Genomic DNA, 19,353 nt, shown 5'->3' on the forward strand with positions numbered 1-19,353 from the left:
TCCATGTTTTATAATTTTAGGGGTTTGACAGTAATGTTTGAAATAATGAAAACTTACGGCCACACTTACGAAAAACACTGGTGGCAGGATTTATTTAGAATCGTTTTCAGAATCTTTGACAACATGAAGTTGCCAGAACAGCAAACAGAGGTAAGAGCACACAAGATTTGTATTTCATAGGTTAGTTTTTAAAATTTTTTTCTGATAGCGGTAACCCTATCCTCTTCTTCCCCGCTCCTTCTCTTCTTCCATAGTGCTCAGGGACCAGGTGGTTTCAGAGATCAGACTCAAAGCCCCACACATCTGCTAGGCTTGTATTCTACCACTTTAACTATTTTCCTGCCCTCTAAAATGTTTTCATGTTTTTAAAGATTCTCTCTGATTCATTTTCAGTACTTCACACTTAAGTACATTGAGCAGGGAAAAAGCAAATCCTAGATGGGTTTTTCTTTCAAGGCATTTTTATATATAAATATGTTTTATTGGGCATTGTTTTATTTTGGGGTTGGGGGAGTTGGGCAATATCTGATGGTGCTCAGTGGTCATTCCTTGTGGTGCCCAGAGGACCATATCTTGCCAGGGATCAAACCCAGACTTCCCACTTGCAGGGCATTTGCTTCAGGCCTTGGAGCTATTTCTCTGGCCCACTTGTGTGTTTTCATAAACAGTAATGTTATTTGGGGCTAGAACTGAATTAAGTGGTTTATTTTCAGTGTTAATGTTGAACTCCAATTTATATTTTTTGGTTTTGAGGCCATACCCGACTGTGCTCAGAACTTACTCCTGGCTCTGTGCTCAAGGATCACTCCTGGCCTTGCTCAGGGCACCATATGTGGTGCCAGCGATCAAACCCAGGCTGGCTGTGTACAAGGCAAGCACCTTACCTATTTCTCCGGACCTGAACTCCCAATTTTTTTTTTAATTTTAATGTTATAACAGTCTAAAACCTCATAGCTTTCTTTATATTTTGTAACAACATTTTGTTCTGAATTGGTAAAAAAAAAATACTTAAGCAAAAAAGTTATATTTTAGTGTCTTTTACTATAAACTGTCTTTGACCATGCATTTTAAAAAGTGTGGAGATACAACTTAAGGCTTCCTAATTTTGTCCCAGGTACTGTGTTAAGTGTAAGTTTCTACAGTTATTATATATTGAAGAAGCATAAGGAAAATACACTTACTTTATATGATCCTTATGTTCTTTCATTATGCTTCCAAATTAGTCATACTTCAGCAAAAATCAGTTTTATTGAAACCTGTGCTGATATAGTTGGATAAATTCTTACCATTTGTTTTCTATTTCTCTTTCATGTTATATCATTCTGAAACAAAACTAGTTATTGTTAATCATGCGTATTGTTGGAAAAGTCATAGTGATTAAAATACTGTATCAGTTTTGTTTTGTTTTGAACCACATCTGGCAATGCTCAGGAGTTACTCCTTAATTCTGACAGTACTCAGGACCATATGGTTTACCGGGGATCGAACTAAGTTGGCCCTTTAATTTTGGGGCCACACCCAGCAGTGCTGAGAGCTTATTTCTAGCTTTGAGTTTAGGAATCATTCCTCGTGGGGCTCAGGAGATTATATGGGGTACTAGGAATTGTCCCAGTGCAAAGCAAACACCCTACCCTCTGTACTATCACTCCAGCCCTGATAGATTTTAAGAATTAAAGCAATGTAGAAAATAATTGTTTTAGGACCACACCCAGCCGTGGTCAGGGGCTAACATCTGGCCACCGAGTCACTTCTATGGTACCGGGGACCTTGTAGCGTTGGGATCAAACCTGGATCTCTGTGCTCAGATTCTCAGCCCACTGAGCTATCTCTCTGGCCCCAGAGAAACAGAAAACATACATCGTTATGGGATAATGGTAAGAAATAGTGAATACTAAATTGTACATTTGATACTCTAGAGGGAATGTGATATAAGAGGAACATGCACAGATATACATTTAAATATGCAGAGATTTCTTATTTCACTCTAGCAGTTGATGAATGATTTGATCATCGTGTCATAATTTTTTTCCCCTAGAAAGCTGAATGGATGACAACCACTTGTAATCATGCACTCTATGCAATCTGTGATGTGTTCACCCAGTATTTAGAAGTACTTAGCGATGTACTTTTGGACGATATTTTTGCCCAACTTTATTGGTGTGTGCAGCAAGGTAGGTCTGCATCTGATAAGTGACAAAAGTTTTAAGTGTGCCTCTGGTTCTTTGCTAAAGAATTTTTTCCTTTCTTTTTTAGACAATGAACAGTTAGCACGATCTGGTACAAACTGCTTGGAGAACGTTGTCATTCTGAATGGAGAAAAATTTACCCTAGAAATCTGGGATAAAACTTGTAACTGCACACTGAATATCTTCAAAACCACAATCCCACATGCGTAAGAAAATTTTATACAGCTATACATTTCTGGTTGTATGATGACATAAAAGAGTTGTTAATAAGTTGTTATTTTATATAACCAATTATTTTTAAAATTTCAGGTGTCCCGTGAATTTGCGTTTACTCAAAATAAACATTTTTTTAAATTTTTTGGTGTGTTTGGGCTCCACCCAATGATACTCAGAGGCAGTTCCTGGCAGTGTTCAGGAGTAACCCCCTCCTGGTGCTCAAAGAATCATATATGTATTGTGTATTTCAACCAGGGTTGGTGGGATGCAAGGCAAGTAGTGCCTTAGTCCCTGTATCATCTCCCCGGTCGAAACAAACTCTTTGACAAATACGTGAATTTTTTATAAACCAAAACCACCCAAAATTGGTTGAAGTAGTTACACTTTTAAAAGATTTTAGTTATTCAAATTAAACCAAGAAATAATTTGAAAATAAAAATGAAATTAGCCCGGCAAGCTAACCAGAGTATCTCGCCTGTACGGCAAAGCCTGGCAAGCTGCCCATGACATATTCGATATGCCAAACACAGTAACAACAAGTCTCATAATGGAGACGTTACTGGGCCCACTTGAGCAAATCAATGAACAATGGGAGGACAGTAACAGTGACAACATATATTTTCAGATTCTGTAGAATTAATAATCTAAGATTTAATTTTGAATGTTGTTTAAATTGTCCTATATTATTTAAAGGATAAAGTTTGTAATTTAATTGCTGGAAAGGGTTTTTTTTTTTTTTTTATCAGTGGGAAAATTGAGACAGAGTTTTCATCTCAAGCAAAAACTTGAGCCATGGAAAAAACCTAAGTGCCGAGAGCAGATGACTGGTTAAAGAAACTTTGGTACATTTACACAATGGAGTACTATGTAGCTGTTAGAAAAGATGAAGTCATGAAATTTACATACAAGTGGTACTACTTGGAAAGTATCATTTTAAGCGAAATGAGTCAGAAAGAGGGGGAAAGAGACAGAAAGATTGCATTCATCTAGGGAACATGCAGTAACATAATGGGAGACTAACACCCAGGAGTGACCAAGATTAGCGCCAGGAATTTTGCTCCATGACTTGGAGGCCAGCCACACGTGCTAGGAGAAAAGGCAGCTCAGATAGAGAAGGGAGCACCAAATAAAGAGTGTTGGGAGGATCCTCCCAGGATGGGAGAAGCATGCTGAAAGCAGACTATAAACCAAACATGATTGCCACTCAATGCCTCTATTGCAAACCACAGGACCCAAAAGGAGAGAGAGAGAACAAAAGGGAATGACCTGCCACAGAGGCAGGATGGGATCGGGGGAGGGGGGAGGCTGGGACCCATGGGGGGCGGGGGGAGATGGGTACTTGATCATTGTATAACTGAAACCCAAGCACAAAAATTTGGAAGTCTCGTGGTGTTTCACTAATAAAGGTAAAGATAAAGGTAAAGGCCCTCCCGTTGTTCATCGATTTGCTCGAGCGGGCCCAGTAACGTCTCCATTGGAGACTTTGTTGTTACTGTGTTTGGCATATCAAATACGGCACGGGGAGTTTGCCAGGCTCTGCCGTGCGGGCGAGATACTCTCGGTAGCTTGCCGGGCTCTCCGAGAGGGGTGGAGGAATCGAACTCGGGTTGGCCATGTTGGCTGCATGCAAGGCAAATGCCCTACCGCTGTGCTATAGCTATAGTGTTTAGTTTCACTAATAAAATAAATAAATTAAAAACTTGAGCCATAAGGGCTAGAGCAACAGCACAGTGGGTAAGGCCTTGCACACGGCCGACCCGGGTTCGATTCCCAGCATCCCGTATGGTCCCCTGAGCACCGCCAGGGGTAATTCCTGAGTGCAGAGCCAGAAGTAACCCCTGTGCATCACCAGGTTCTGACCCAAAAAGCAAAATAAATACAATAAAAAAACTTGAGTCATAAACTAATTTCATTTCCAAGCATCTAAATGAGTATATAATTTTGAACCCTTCAGAACGTGATTTTTGCAATAAAACTTATGAGCAGGCCTGTTTTCTATAAGTACGTATCAAATCTTTACTAGATTTTTTTTTCAGTAACCTGTACTTAAAGTGATAGAAGGAGGATTGTTATTTGCAGTGTATTCTTGTTGCTATTTTGTGACAAAAGATTTTGACTGTGGTCTCTTTTGCCCTCTGGGTGATATTTTAAGACTCTTGACCTGGCGACCCACTTCTGGAGAAACTGTACCCCCACCTCTCTCTCCTGTGAATGAAAAGCAGTTGGTAAGTTTTAATAAATAAATCTTACTTTGAATTACTGTTTATGGTAATTATACCATTGACTTCTTAAATTTAAATGGAAGCTCAGCCTTTTTTGGAAGATGGCATATAATTACTGTCTAGAATTCTATTTAAATAATTCGATAAATTTTCCTAGTGGCTAAAATTTCTGTCTGTACCATAGAGATGTTTTAAATTATTTTTAAATTTAATGTAACATTTAGTATTTTTTATTTTTAATATAGATGATCGGAGGCATAGAATAAAAACAATTTTAAGAGTTGTAAAATTTTACTCAATTTTGTAAGAATTTCCATGTCATTCTAAAGACATTATTGGGTATTATTACATTTTAAATTAGCTTACAGTTTTAATGTAATTTGACTACAGAAAGGTGACAAATAGTACAGAAGCTCTAATATATACCTTTTACTTAGTAAATTTGTTTCCTAAGATTTTCATAACAAATGAACCACATGCTTAATGGTTAAAACTATAAAAATTCATTCTTGTCAAAGTTCTGGAGATTCCTCCAGTATCCCCAGAATACTTTTAGGAACAAACTTCATTGTCTCTTCCAACTCTCAATATTCCTTGGCTTGAACACACATCACTCCAGTCTCTGATCCCATTTTTCATGGCTCTGTAAAGTCAGATCTTGACTGTAGGTTAAAGTGAGTCTTGTGATGGGAATTGTTTCAGGTAGTACCTGTACTGTCATTGGAGCAGCATGTGCTGTTGATGAGCACTCAGGGGCCGTGCCTCGTTGCTGAGCTCCTTGGGGGTGAGCCCTGTTGGTCCCTCAACCTGGTTCTTGGTCTTCTGGACTCCTGACCCGTTGCTGCCCTGCCTCTGCTTTGAGTTTCTTATTACCTGCCCATTGTTGCGTTTGCCACCAATCTGCCCATCGTTGCTGGTGCCTATCATTTCTTCTTTCCTACTGCTCTTTCTCTCTTCTCTTCAGAACCATTTATATTTTGTTAATGAATTTTAGTATTTTTCTCACTACCAGCTCCACTGAATTATTTCTTGATTTGTACTCTTTTTTAAAATGTGTATGTACAGGGACTGGGGAGATACTTCAGCAAGGAAGGCACATGATTGCTTAGGTTTTAGACCCCATCTGTCCCCCAGGCCCATCAAACGTGATCCCGAAATACGCCCTGAACACTGCTGGATGTGGCTGAAAAACAAACAAAATTTTAATGTATATGTAGAAAAATATACAGTGACTATAAAGTTTTTTGGAGTGGCAGGGTTAAGTTTGTGAGTCCTTTATGTTAACCCCCTTGTGCCCCAGTTCTATTTTTTATATCCTTCTAGCAGTTTTCTATACTTTTACATATATAGTTTATTATAACTGGGATCATTTCCACTTTAATGAAGTCTTATTGTAGACTAACATTTTGTATTTGGAATCTCTCAAAGATGTCCCCATATTCATATGCAGAGATTTCTTTTATAAGGGCTCCTGCTTTTATACCATGTCCTTTCTAGAAAGAGCCATGGGCATTACTAATTTGGTGCAGACTTATAAAGAAATGCAAAGATTACCCCCTCACCCCAAAAAAAACTCATTCTCCTTTACATTGGTTATCAGAAAAATTGAGAAAGCCATATGCTTGCCATTTAAAAATTCATCTAATACAGAGAATTTTTAAAACCACAAGCGTTTTTATGCCTATCTTTTTAGAAACTTACTGGAATTATTAAAATGTTTGAAATAACCAGAAACCTTTCAAAACCAATGCTTCAGGAGACCGTACATTTTTAATTTTAATTGCTAATTTCTCTTAAAATGATATTTGTGTGATTTTAAAAAGGACATTTTCAGTAGTTAATTTTTAAACTTAACATTAACTATTGAAACTTAATATTCCCTTAAGGAATTTGTAAACCAGGCCAAAGAGATAGTACAGGAGGTTAGGTGTTTGCCTTGCATGCAGCCAACCCCAGTTCAAATCACCTGTATCATATATGGTCCTCTGAGCACCACTGGAAGTAATCTCTGAGTATAGAGCCAGGAGTAAGCTCTGAGCACTGTCATGTGTTCCCCTATCTCCCCTGCCAAAGAGCAATTTATAAATTGGCATGTCATATGTAGTCTTATATTGTAGATTTTTGTTAGAAAAATGTTTTTTGGTTATCACAACCAAATAAATTATTCAAATACTATATTGAATCCATAAAATTACTCTTAAAAATTTGTATGTGTTAACACCTCTGATAATATACAAAAAGAATCAGAATCTTACTGAATGAGAGCAATCATAATCATATTTTAATTGCATTTTTAATTTGTTTTCATTTGTGTTATTTTGGGCACACCTGGCAGTGCTCAGAGGTTACTCCTGGTTCTGCACTTAGGAATTACTCCTGGTGGGATTCATGTGACTATATGGGTCGTTCGATACCAAGCTTATTCAGCCGTGTGCAAGACAGATGCCCTACCCACTGTACTATCACTCCAGCCCCCACCTGTTTAATAAGTATTTTCACACTTGATCTTTCCAGTAATTTTTGGAATGAAGTTTTTATCTGTGTCTGTTTCCATTTTATATAGAATATGAAATGAAAGATCATCAACTGATAAAGTTCAAGTTAAAATATTTTGATTAGCCCAGTTCTTAGAGAATACAAGCCCCTGTTTTTCTTTTTGAAAACCCAGGTAAAGCTGTTTTTGGCTTTTATGTCAAAATGCCTCAATTCCTTAAGTTCAAATTCTGTCTTCTCTATCAGTATATTATACCACTCAAAGAAAATGTAGCATAATTGTCATGTCAGCCATTACATATTGTCTGACCCTATGCTATTTATTTATTTGTATTTATTTTCTAATCCTTAACAATCTTCGACACAGAAATTGTGTTCATTTTCAAATCACAAGACCTCAGCTCAGAAAGAGTTACTGTTTTTCCCCTGATTACAATAGATAATGCTGGATCAGACTGGGATATGGTGAGGCTCAGCTGGCATGTGTGAGATCCTAGGTTCATTCTCTGTTACCAGATGCTCCACCCCTAGCACTGCAGCGTGGCTGCCTCAGCACTGCCTGATACTTCCCCAGTGGGGCAAGTTTTATTCTTTTGTAGCTACATTGAACTCAAACATTCAGCTTCATAGCACTATACTCCTAGTTAGTTACTGTCTCACTAACATTTCTGGATCTTAATTCCTTGAGTGACAGAAGAATCATTCTTAAAAATATGCCTATCATAATTCTTTAGGCTTATGCTACAAAAAGCTATTAGAATTTTCTCCTCTACCACACTTGTTTAGTTCATGGGTGCTACCAATTAGTTTGTCCCTCACACAATGAAGCCTAGCATTTTAAGTGTTATTCTTAGGTGATATCTGCCTAAAGTCCACTGAGGGTTAGAAAGAACGCGGCTCAGGGCTGGATAGATAGATGGTTCAGTAGTAGAGTATTTGCCATACTCAAGTGAGGCATTGGGTCTGATCTCTGGCAGCACCAAAAAAGAGAGAAAGACTAGAAAGCTTTTCTCTTAAAGACTTCTTTATCCGTGTGTGGTAATTTAAAATTTTCTTATAATTACATTGTATATAGAATGTCATTTTTGTAGAAACATAAAGTAAACTTTTTTTAGATACAGAATACTTTCACCCTTTCATTCTATTAAAATGAATTTTTGTTTTATTAGGATACCATATCACAGAAATCTGTAGATATCCATGATTCTATTCAGCCAAGATCTGCAGATAGTAGACAGCAAGCACCATTGACTTCTATCTCTACTGTGAATGAAGAAGTCAGCAAAATTAAACCTGCAGCAAGTGAGTTGTTTCTCTTAATTAAAAATAAGCTGTGTATTTTGTTCTCTGTAGTAAAGGAATAGAATTCTTGCTTTTATTTTTATTAGTCTGTACTGTATTGAGCATACAGTCACTTTTATTACTGTGTCCAACTTGGACAGCCCCTGACAAATAGGCACTTTCTTGCAGATGGTCAGGAAAGATGCAAACACAGTGTCAGCTTTGCCACAATTCTTTTGGTTCATATTAATGTCAAGCCAGGAGATTTCCATCTACATCCCCAGTTACATACCAGCCCTGTATCATCTCTGCAAAAACAGAGCATGTCTTTTATCTTCCTAGTATAGAAAAGGTCCAGGTTCCAAGGGCCCAGTGCTTTCCACCCAGGAGGTCCCATTCGGCTTTCCAAGGAACAAGCTTCTTGTCTTCTGTTCTTTTCAATTTGAATTCTTTTCATAGAAGGATAACCTCTTCCCTCTTTTTTTCTTTTTACAAAATTGGTCTAATTTCCTTTTCTGAAGAAAAATTATAACAAGAAAACAGAAGATGCCATTAGTTGCTTTTTTTATTTTGACACAAAATTCACCCAAGTAGCTATTTAAAAGTGAATAATTCAGTGGCATTTCGTACCTTCAGTGTTGCGCAACCATTACCTCTCTGATTCCAAAACATCTTTATCAACCCCAGAAGAAAAGCCCGTAACTAATGCTTTGTTTTACCTTCTCCCCTTACCCACTCCTCAGCAGCCATCTATGTGCTTTCTATCTAAGATGTGTTATCCTATGCATATCATATAAATGAAATTATACAATATATCACCTTTGTATACTGTTTCTTTTACTTAAACGTTTTCAAATATCCATCATACCATATAGTATAATTCCTTTTTATGACTTGAATAATAATTTGTGTAAAAATAACACATCTGTTTGTCCGTTCACCTTTGATGCACATTTGGGTTTGTTCCATCTCTTGGTTTTATCTCGAAAAATGCTGCTATGAAATGTTTATATACAAATTGGCTTCACTTCCTGGGGCATGGTATTTTTAGGTTATATAATAGACAATACTGTGTTTAATATTTTGACGATTAGGCTCTAGTCAGGCTACATTATTTCATTTTCACCAGCAATTTCAATTTTTCTGTATCCTCACTAACATTTGGGGGATTTTCTGGTATATTTTTGATTCTATTCCTTTTTTGTTGTTGTTTTTTAATAATAGGCACTGGTAGGTCACAGTTGTTTCTTTGTTTTGTTTTGTTTTTATCCTGTGCCCTTTGAGTTCTTTAAAGACTGAACAAGTAAGTAAGTGGGGGGTGGGGGAATAGATGCTAGAGGGATGAAGGCACTTGCCTTATCTACATGGTTTGATTCCCAGCATTGCATATGGTCCCCAAGCATTGCCACCTCTTCTGCCTCTACTCCACCCACCCAAAGAAAATAGCTGTCTCTTCTGATACAGTTTTTAATTTTGAGGAAATTGAGGTAGTTCTTTTTTATTTTGTTGTTTGTGCTTTTGGTTTAATTACTAAGATTTATTGCCAAATGTGGCTCATAACTTTTTTCCAATATTTTATATTGCCAGCTCTTATCATTGATTCATTTTCAGCTAGTTTATTTTGCAATGAATTTTTGTTGTTGTTGGAGGGAACTCACAAGCAGTGATCTGAGGGTCCTGGAAATACCTCTGGCAATACTCAACCTACTGGGTAGGTTGGTTTAGTGTTTGGACCCAGTAATGTGGCGCTGCTCGGGACCAGCAGTGCTGGGGGCCAACAGGGCCTCCCCTGAGAGTGCTGGGACAGGGGACATGTGGTGTCAGGGATCAAACGGGTCCTTAAGGCATGCATCCCTGAGCCTTCTCTTGGCCCCTCAGATTTTGCTGTTGTTCTGGAGTCACACCTGGCAGTGCTCAGGAGGGTTGATAGAGACCATGTGGTGCTGGGACTAGAACATTGGCCTCCTACCCACAGATTGTGTGGTCAGCCCACTTAGCTACCTCTCCAGTCACCTACGAGAATTTTGAAATTGTAGGTGCTTACATTTGTTCTTGAGAGAAGATATATGAAGTATATTATTACAGTAGGATAATTTGGTTGTGTTCCTTTCTGACTTCTCAAAAAGGGAGATAGATGTGATGAGTGACCCATGTGAATGTTTATTCCTGTTTACAGGAGAAAAACATAATTTTTATAGGAAATTCCTAGCAGCTTTAATCTGCACTGAAAAGGTACTATGAGAACAGGATAATAAGTGCAGCAAGACTAAACTTAAAATGTAAATGAAGACTTAGGGGTTAAGGAACTTGTTTTGCATCCTGTTGACCCTGGTTTGAATTCCCAGCACCATATAATGGTATCCTGAACTCCGCCAGGGATCACTGCTGAGCACCGAGCCAGGAATTGCTCCTCCTTTTCCCCATGGTCCCCACACCCACCTGAAAGCTCTTGTAGAGTCTCTCAACAGTAGCATCTCATCTTCTCTAACCTTAAGTGTGTTTAAATGGAAGGTGAATGCAAAGTTCTCTTATGAATATGTCTTTAGAGGCTGATGGGTTGACAGAGATCTCCTGTTGAGAACTTCTGTTGCAGTTTTGGGAGTTTCACTGCATTAGAGCTCACCAGGGCCTTGTGACAGTCACATTTGTGACTTTTATGGTAATGCACTTACCATGAGCTTTTCACTTTTTCTTATGAACCCATTTAATGAGACGAGGTCATTTGAGCCACAACTACCAACCTGGGTTCAAGTAAAACACTTGCTATGGCTGTTAACCCGTTGTTATTGGCACAGTCATCAGAATTCCTGGTTATTCTTTACTTCCTGTCTATAGATATAATTCCTGTTGGTTTTCTTTTGGTGTAGGCATTTTATTATTTTCCAAGTTCAAACTTGGGCTTATAGTAAATACTATTTGCTTTCATTTTTTAATTTACTGTTACACTATTTAATAGTAACCCATGAATCTTTACAAAATTTTAGTTGAGAGCTTGAGAGATAATATAGGGATTAAGGCACTTGCCTTACATGCAGGTGACCCAAGTTCTATCTCCAGCCCCACAGCTGGTCCCCCAAGCCAGTCAGGGGTGATCCCTGAGCACAGAGCCAGGATAATCTTTGAGTACTGCCAGCAAAACACCCCCCCACCCCTCACACAAAAATAGTTGAATCTTCTTCATAGTTGTGAACACGTACACAACTGTAAATTATTGGAGTTTTTTTTATTTTTTGCGGGGGGGAGGGGTGATGCTTTTTGGGTCACACCCGGCGATGCACAGGGATTACTAACTCCTGGCTCATGAATTACTCCTGGCGGTGTTCTGGGGGCCATATGGGATGCTCGGAATCGAACCCGGGTCAGCCGTATGCAAGGCAAATGCTCTACCCGCTGTTCTGTTGCTCCAGCCCCAAGGTTTTGTTTGTTTGTTTGTTTTTAATTAAAGAACTTTGTTTTGGGAGCAAAGAACTTTCTTTCGGGTGACTCAGGTTGTTGGTACAGTACTGGGGCCACTGGGGAACCCTAACAGTGCTCAGTGCTCAGAGCTAAAGAAGTACTTTTATAAGGATTTTCCAATTATTGATTGAATTTTTGCTGAACAGTGCTATGTTCAGAAGTAGTACATCTATTTCAGTGTAATATTTATTCTCATGTGTTCTAATGTTCCTTAGCATAGTAATGTCATAGAAATAATAAAGAATTCAAAATAATTTTGTTTGCATGTGCATTGGGGTGGGTTTCCTCACAGAATTTCCAGAACAAAAATTGTTTGCCGCCCTGTTGATTAAATGTGTTGTGCAGCTGGAACTCATCCAGACTATCGACAACATTGTGTTCTTCCCAGCCACAAGTAAGAAGGAAGATGCGGAAAACTTAGCTGCAGCACAGGTAAGGAAGACGTCACGAAGACATAGGTTGTTAATTGTTGAGTAGAGAGTTAGCCGTAGTTGTCTGAGTCTCAGAGCAGAGGTTAAGCTACAGATTTCATATGGGGTGCTTTCATCACAAAGAGAGAACTTTAAACTAGATTCAGAATGACTTCACCATGTGGTGAATGTGAAGGTGCAGTGAAGCACCAGCCTCAGACCCTGTGGACCACCATTGTTTAGAACTAGCACTGAAGCATTTGGATAATGCCTGCAAATACGAATCAAGGAATCACTTTCTGAGGAACTAAACAGAAAGTGGTTCCAGGACATCAGCTAAAAACTATCTTTCGAAGGATCAACCCTTGGGCTGGAGCAATAGCACAACAGGTAGGGCATTTGCCTTGCACACGGCTGACCCGGGTTCGATTCCCAGCATCCCATATGGTCCCCCAAGCACCGCCAGGAGTAATTCCTGAGTGCAGAGCCAGGAGTAACCCCTGAGCATCACTGGGTGTGGAAAAAAAAAGAAAAAGAAAAGGATCAACCCTTGGGGGCATATCATCAGTACAGTGGGTAGCACACTGGCGTGCGCATGTGCATAATTCTGAGTTCAATCCCTCACACCCCATAATAGTCCCCCATGCCTAGCCAGGAGAGATGACTGAGTGCAAAGCCAGGAGTAAGCCCTAAGCATTGCTGGGTGTGGCAGAAAAACAAATAAATATAAAGATTAACTCTGTTGAATACAGTTGGTGTGCTATAGCAATTTAGTGACCTTTGGTGAACTTGTCATTATATTCATGTAATATTGAGGATAGAAATATTCATGTAATTGAATATTACAGATTTGAGAAACAGATTTGTGGGTGCTTTGGGATGATGTGGTGGCATGAATGAAGCCAGGGTTGGCCACATGCAAGGCAAGTGCCTTACTTGATAAATTGTCTCCAGCTCCAGACAGTCTGTGACAGACTATGGAGCTAGTGCCTCATGTGGATCACTGCTAAGGTGGGGGATGGTGTTTACCTGGGATTGAAGTGCAGGCAGTTCTTAGCATTGAAACAGGAAGACAGGCAAGGTATGAGTTATAATACAGGAGAGTGGGTCCATTTGCTCTAGGAGTGTGTGTGTGTGTATGGGGGGCGGGGGAGGGGGTCTCCTAACATCTTCTGATCTCGCTGAGATTGGAAGAAATACCATCCACCAAATGAAGTTGGAAAGAGTTGGAGGCTTTTAAGGGTGGAGAAAACTTGACCTTTTGGACATGGCGAGCAGACCAGGAAAGTTCAGGATTGCCACACAGCACCCGGAGCCCACTGTTTTTAAAGAGAAACCCTTTTCCCCACCTATCTCTTTATTGTGTCAGTGCAGGCATAAACTAGGCAGTTTTACCAGCCAGTTACTAAAGTAAGGAGGTAAACAGTTATTTAGGAGAATGACTATAATCACAAACCATGGTCTCCAAACTGGTTAACAAGACAAGGCAGCGAGCAGGTAGGGAATGTGGTTGGGAGCAGATGGTGCTTAGTCTCAAGGAAGGAAGTTTATGGAATTTTCTTAACAGAAGATGGGCCTTTTTCTATCTTCTGTTGAGACAGGGAGAGATTTATTCCTGTTGCTCTCATATGGCATGAGTTTGGGGGTGCATTGCATTCTGAGTTTACTAAAATTTGTGACTATATGTGCTGTGGTGGTTTGTTTTCCAAAGAGAGATTCCGTGGATTTTGATGTTCGAGTTGATACTCAAGACCAAGGAATGTACCGCTTTTTAACCTCACAACAACTTTTTAAGCTGCTGGACTGCTTATTAGAATCACATAGATTTGCAAAGGCATTTAATTCCAACAATGAACAGAGAACTGCTCTGTGGAAAGCAGGTAATGTGCATAGACTCCTGGTTAATATTTCACCATCAATAGATGGGGCAGGCATATTTGTTGCTTTTCTTCCCAACTTGACATTTTTTTTGTCAACTTTTACCCTAATAAGTCATAAGGTAAGTTATCAACCTGGTTTCTGCTACTCTGCAGTGAGCTAAGTATTTCCTGAGTGCCTTTGTTTTCCCTTGTTTAATCCCTCATTACTTGGCTGCTTTTGACCATTTGTTTTTATCTTCATATTGTTTAGCCATCTTTAACCTCTCTATTGAGAATCAGTGTACTAAAAACTCTCCTATGAGAAACAATACATGGATACTAAACTCTTTATTTTTTTTATTTTTTGGTGGGAAAGGTAGGTACAGCTGACAGTGCTTGGGGCTTACTCCCAGTTCTGTGCTCAGGAATCACTTCTGGTGAGGCTCAGGGTCCCAGGAATTGAATCTAGGTCACTGCATGCAAGCCAAGTGCCCTACCTACTGTACTATCTCTCTGGCCTCTAAAGTCTTATATATCTGGGAGTGTCTATACTTCAGAATCAAAGGACATATTGAAGTGGAGTTATGTTTGTTTTAACACAAAGGAGAAAATTTTTTTTTCTATTTCATTTTTTTTTCAAAGGAGAAAATTTTAATCAAGACACTTTATCACAATTTGTCATTGTTGATTTTTTTCTGTTTATGAGATAGTATCTGTTGTATGCAAAAATACCGTATTTGAAACATGCGAGGTGACACAATGATAACAGTAGGGAGGAGGCACTAATATTTGTGGACACGACAGTATGCCAGATAGAATGTTGGGTGCCTTTGAGTGTTTTGTTCCCAACTTGAAAAAGGAGAAAACTTGAGATATAAAAGTCATGTGGGACCCTGTGGGTGGCGGCCTCAGCAAGAGAAGCTTCTGCGTGGGAGCAGATGTGCTGCTGCCAGGCACATGCAGGTTATGCCTCAGCGCTGGCTCTCTGTCCTCTGTGTAAGATGCCTTCCTATATTAATTCTGAACACTTCCCCCTTTCTGCAGGCTTCAAAGGCAAATCCAAGCCCAACCTTCTGAAGCAGGAGACCAGCAGCTTGGCCTGTGGGCTGCGCATCCTCTTCCGAATGTACATGGATGAGAGCCGGGTTAGTGCCTGGGAGGAGGTCCAGCAAAGGCTTTTAAAGTAAGACTTTGGGCTAAGTGTCTTTGACTTGGGCAGCTGCATTTTACGAGGCAGGAAAGGGTCCATAGAGTTTGCGTGTGGGGCAGATTCCACAGCCCAGCTTCCTGATTAGGAGAAACTGGCGCCATGCAGATACCTGGGGGCCATACAAAGTTGTTACAGATTTAGTTATATAGAAAGATGCTTTTGCACAATAGCTCATACAATGATCACTCATGTCTGTTGTCGCTAATAAAAAAGGGAAAGGTTTTGTTTTGTTTGTTTGGCTTTTTCTGTGTTTGTTTTTTATATTGGGATCACATCCAGTGGTGCATAGGGCTTACTCCTGGCTCTGTGCTCAGGGATGACCCCTGGCAGGACTCGGGGGACCATATGGCGTGCTGGAAATGACACCCAGGTCTGCTACGCACACAGCAAGTACCCTGCCTGACTGTACTCTCTCTCCAGCCCAAAGACTCCTCTTTGGAGTTTGTCTCACAGTTTAAAAAGTTTTATAGTCTTTAGGTTTTTTTTTTTTTTTAATTTTTTTCCCCTTTGGATATTGTGCCACACCTGGCAGTTCTCAGGGCTTCCTGGCAGGACTTGGGGGACCATCAGAGGTGCCAGGGATCTAACCCAGGTCAGCCCCATGCAAGGCAGGCACCCTACCCACTGTCCTATTGTTCTGGCCCCATAGATGCTCTGTTTTTGTATTCATTTTCGAAAGTGCAATATGCCTTTATTTAATTGGGAAAATACTTGCATTTTTTGTTATGTTACTTATTTCACCTTCTATACTCCATGACAGATTAAAAGTATATTCTTTTAATCTAACATACTAACGATGAAGCACCACTCAGAAAGAATACTGACATTTGCATTGTGTTTTTATGTTTTCTTAAGGAATGGATGTTTTCTGATCAGTTAAATATATTGTAGAACTTTGAGACTTCCCCATTTTATTGAGGAGACTATTATGGCCCAGAAAAGTCTAAAGCTGTACAATTAGTGATAAGAACTCATGTTTCTTGATGCCAAGCTTGTGTGTGTGTGCTCTTATACTGCCTCTGAATTCAATAAAAGTTACAAAACAGGAAAATGTGAGTTTCCTGCTAAGTTGCAAGTGGCATCTTTATAATATCTTTTGGTTTTATTCCTAATTCAAAAACAAAAGATGTGTATGTGGACAGGTGGAATCCTTACAGCTAATGATTCACCCTCTTCCTAAGCTGTTGTTTCTCAGTGACTAGACCAGCCTGCAACAGCATATTAAAGTTTATGAACCTTTTTTTTTTTTTAACAGTGTCTGCAGTGAAGCACTAAGTTACTTCCTTACTTTAACGTCTGAAAGCCATCGGGAAGCTTGGACTAACTTACTGCTTTTATTTCTAACGAAAGTTCTAAAGATAAGTGACAATAGGGTAAGTATGAAATATACCCAACCTGGCCTTTCTACAGGACCTGTGTGGTGCATTGTGCGAGAGCAGGGGCAAATATTTATCATTGGTGGGTGGAGGCAGAAGCATGTAAGTGTATGTGGAAAAGATATTTAGCTGCTGTGGTATTCCTGTTCCCCAGATATATTTCAGAATATGGGTAGATGACGCACTCCAGGCAGCGCTGCATCCTTCTACAGCACCATTGTGGCTCCTTTCTTGGTTCTCAGTGTTTTCCTTCCCTACCCAGCTCTGTTCTCATCAGTGATTCTGTAAGAATACAGCTGAGGAGAATTTAGAATGCCCAGGGACTATTGGATAAGAAACTAGGTTCCCAGGTGTACTTTAACCCCTATTCTGACTTTGGATTCACCCCTCCAACCTCATGTTAAAAACTTGTCCAGGTGCTCCTTCCCCCAACTGAGGTGAAGGTGGTCCCCGTCCATATTCAGCCTTTGGTCATATTTATTTATATTCCTATTCCTTTAGCATATTTATTTATCCCATATAAACCAGAGCCCTAGTGAATAGACTAGAAAATTCTCTTAAGAATTTTAAATGAATAGAAATAAAGTGAATGTAATGTTTGGCTATAAATAAAAGTACATATTTGGGGGTTGGGGGGTTAAAGACATTTCACAGACCAGAGCTGTAGTACAGCAAGCTGGGCACTTACCTTGCACGTGGCTGGCCTGGTTCCATCTTGAGCTCTGAACACCACATGGTATAGCCCTACAACAAAGCAAAAAGGCATTTCTCCCATAAGAGAAGACAGGTGTGGAAAGCTGAAAGGAGATAAAACAGAAAGCTAACCAATATTCAGGTTAAGGAACTAGAGCAAAGATACAAAGTGTATATACCATTTGAACTAAAAGTTCTGATTATATCATCTGCCTGGAGACTTTATTTTATAATGCAATATAAGATATAGGGTAGTTTTCCCCAAAAGTTACTAGTTGTTCCATAGGTTATAAAACCCAACTGTGTTTTCTCTTTGGACTGTTTTATTTATATATTATCCAGGGAAAACATGGATAAAAAGAATGCTTGTCAAGAAAATGTAATGGAATATATTTTTCAAAATAAGTGAGTCATGTTTATATTGAGGTGAAATTTTTTTTTTTAGGTTTGATTTTTAGTGATTATTTTCAGATCCCTAGGGCTGTTTGCCGTGCATACAGCCAACATGGCCGACCCGAGTTCAATTCCTCCGCCCCTCTCGGAGAGCCCGGCAAGCTACCGAGAGTATCTCGCCCGCACGGCAGAGCCTGGCAAGCTCCCCGTGAGGTATTCGATATGCCAGACACAGTAACAACAAAGTCTCCAATGGAAACATTACTGGGCCCACTCGAGCAAATCGATGAACAACGGGAGGACAGCTCACAGACAGCTCACAGTCTAAATATCGTCCTGGCTTTCTACAGATCCCTTTTCTGTCTTCATTTTTAAAAGGATGCACTTTTTTTTTTTTTTTAATTGAATCACTGTGGGAAAGGTTACAAAGCTTTCAGGTTTATGTCTCAGTCATGCAAATATCAAACACATTTCCCTTTACCAATACTTATTTTTTACCATGAAGAACCCCAATAAAACCCCACCCCCCACCCCTCCCCATCCCTGTGAGGCAGATGAATTCTAGTTAACACTCTATCTGCTTTGATTAGATTCATTGTTTCAATAAAAGATTCACCACTATTATTTAGAGTTTACCCCCCCCAAATCAGACATGCTGAAAAAGCATTGTGAAGTGATTTGCTTTCTACAGCTGGGTTCAAGAATTAAATGTTGGTTTTGGATTTCTGCTATTTTACCTATTGACCCTGGAAGTATTTCTACAGAAAGTCAGATAGTTAAGAGATTGGTTTCTGTGTTCTGGAGTCGTGGCCGTGTTGGAGAGCCGCTTGTGGGGGCAACTGGTGGCCTCGGTAGGGCATGAAGGGCGGACTGAAACACCCCCCTTCCCATGAGGTTTTAGTCGCCCCCACACTCCTGGCTCATACCTGCTGTCCACAAGGCTCCCATGTGGCCGCCATCTTTCTTTCCAGAGAGGAGAGGGCGAATGGGGCAACACCCTTTCCCCTCCGGCAGACTTGATGGCCTGGATCAACGCATAGTCCGTTCACTTTTCTGCTCCAAGCTGCTGGGTTCTGCATTAAGTCCTTGTGCTTCTGGGGCCGTGGCTGTGCTGGAGAGCCGCTCGCGGGGGGCGACTGGTGACCTCGGTAGGGCGTGAAGGACGGACCAGAATGCCCCCCGACCCATGAGGTTTTAGTCGCCCCCACTCCCCCGGCTCATACCTGCTGTCCACAAGGCTCCCATGTGGCCGCCATCTTTCTTTCCAGAGGGAGGAGGGCGGAAGGGAGCAACACCCTTTCCCCTCTGGGCAGAAATGATTGCCTGGATTAACGCATAGTCCTTTCACTTTTCTGCTCCAAGCTGCTGGGTTCTGCATTAAGTCCTTGTGCTTCTGGGGCTGTGGCTGTGCTGGAGAGCCGCTCATGGGGGACAACTGGTGACCTCGGTAGGGCGTGAAGGACGGACCAGAACGCCCCCCTTCCCATGAGGTTTTAGTCGCCCCCACACCCCCGGCTCATACCTGCTGTCCACAAGGCTTCCATGTGGCCGCCGTCTT

The 19,353-nt window shown here is 40.3% G+C and overlaps 1 protein-coding gene across 1 annotated transcript in view; it reads left to right on the forward strand.

The window, feature by feature from the left end:
• ARFGEF1 (ADP ribosylation factor guanine nucleotide exchange factor 1) overlaps positions 1 to 19,353 on the forward strand; it is a 132,162-nt gene that overhangs the window by 111,181 nt on the left and 1,628 nt on the right. Inside the window, exons 31-39 of the mRNA XM_056130521.1 lie at positions 21 to 150; positions 2,036 to 2,171; positions 2,254 to 2,392; positions 4,555 to 4,627; positions 8,287 to 8,419; positions 12,147 to 12,286; positions 13,976 to 14,144; positions 15,168 to 15,306; positions 16,589 to 16,706. Of these exons, the coding sequence (XP_055986496.1) occupies positions 21 to 150; positions 2,036 to 2,171; positions 2,254 to 2,392; positions 4,555 to 4,627; positions 8,287 to 8,419; positions 12,147 to 12,286; positions 13,976 to 14,144; positions 15,168 to 15,306; positions 16,589 to 16,706 (1,177 nt within the window). The remainder of the gene's footprint in view (positions 1 to 20; positions 151 to 2,035; positions 2,172 to 2,253; positions 2,393 to 4,554; positions 4,628 to 8,286; positions 8,420 to 12,146; positions 12,287 to 13,975; positions 14,145 to 15,167; positions 15,307 to 16,588; positions 16,707 to 19,353) is intronic.

This window comes from Sorex fumeus, unplaced genomic scaffold (assembly GCF_029834395.1).
Source record: "Sorex fumeus unplaced genomic scaffold, SorFum_2.1 ptg000002l, whole genome shotgun sequence".
NCBI classification, from domain to species: Eukaryota; Metazoa; Chordata; class Mammalia; order Eulipotyphla; family Soricidae; genus Sorex; species Sorex fumeus.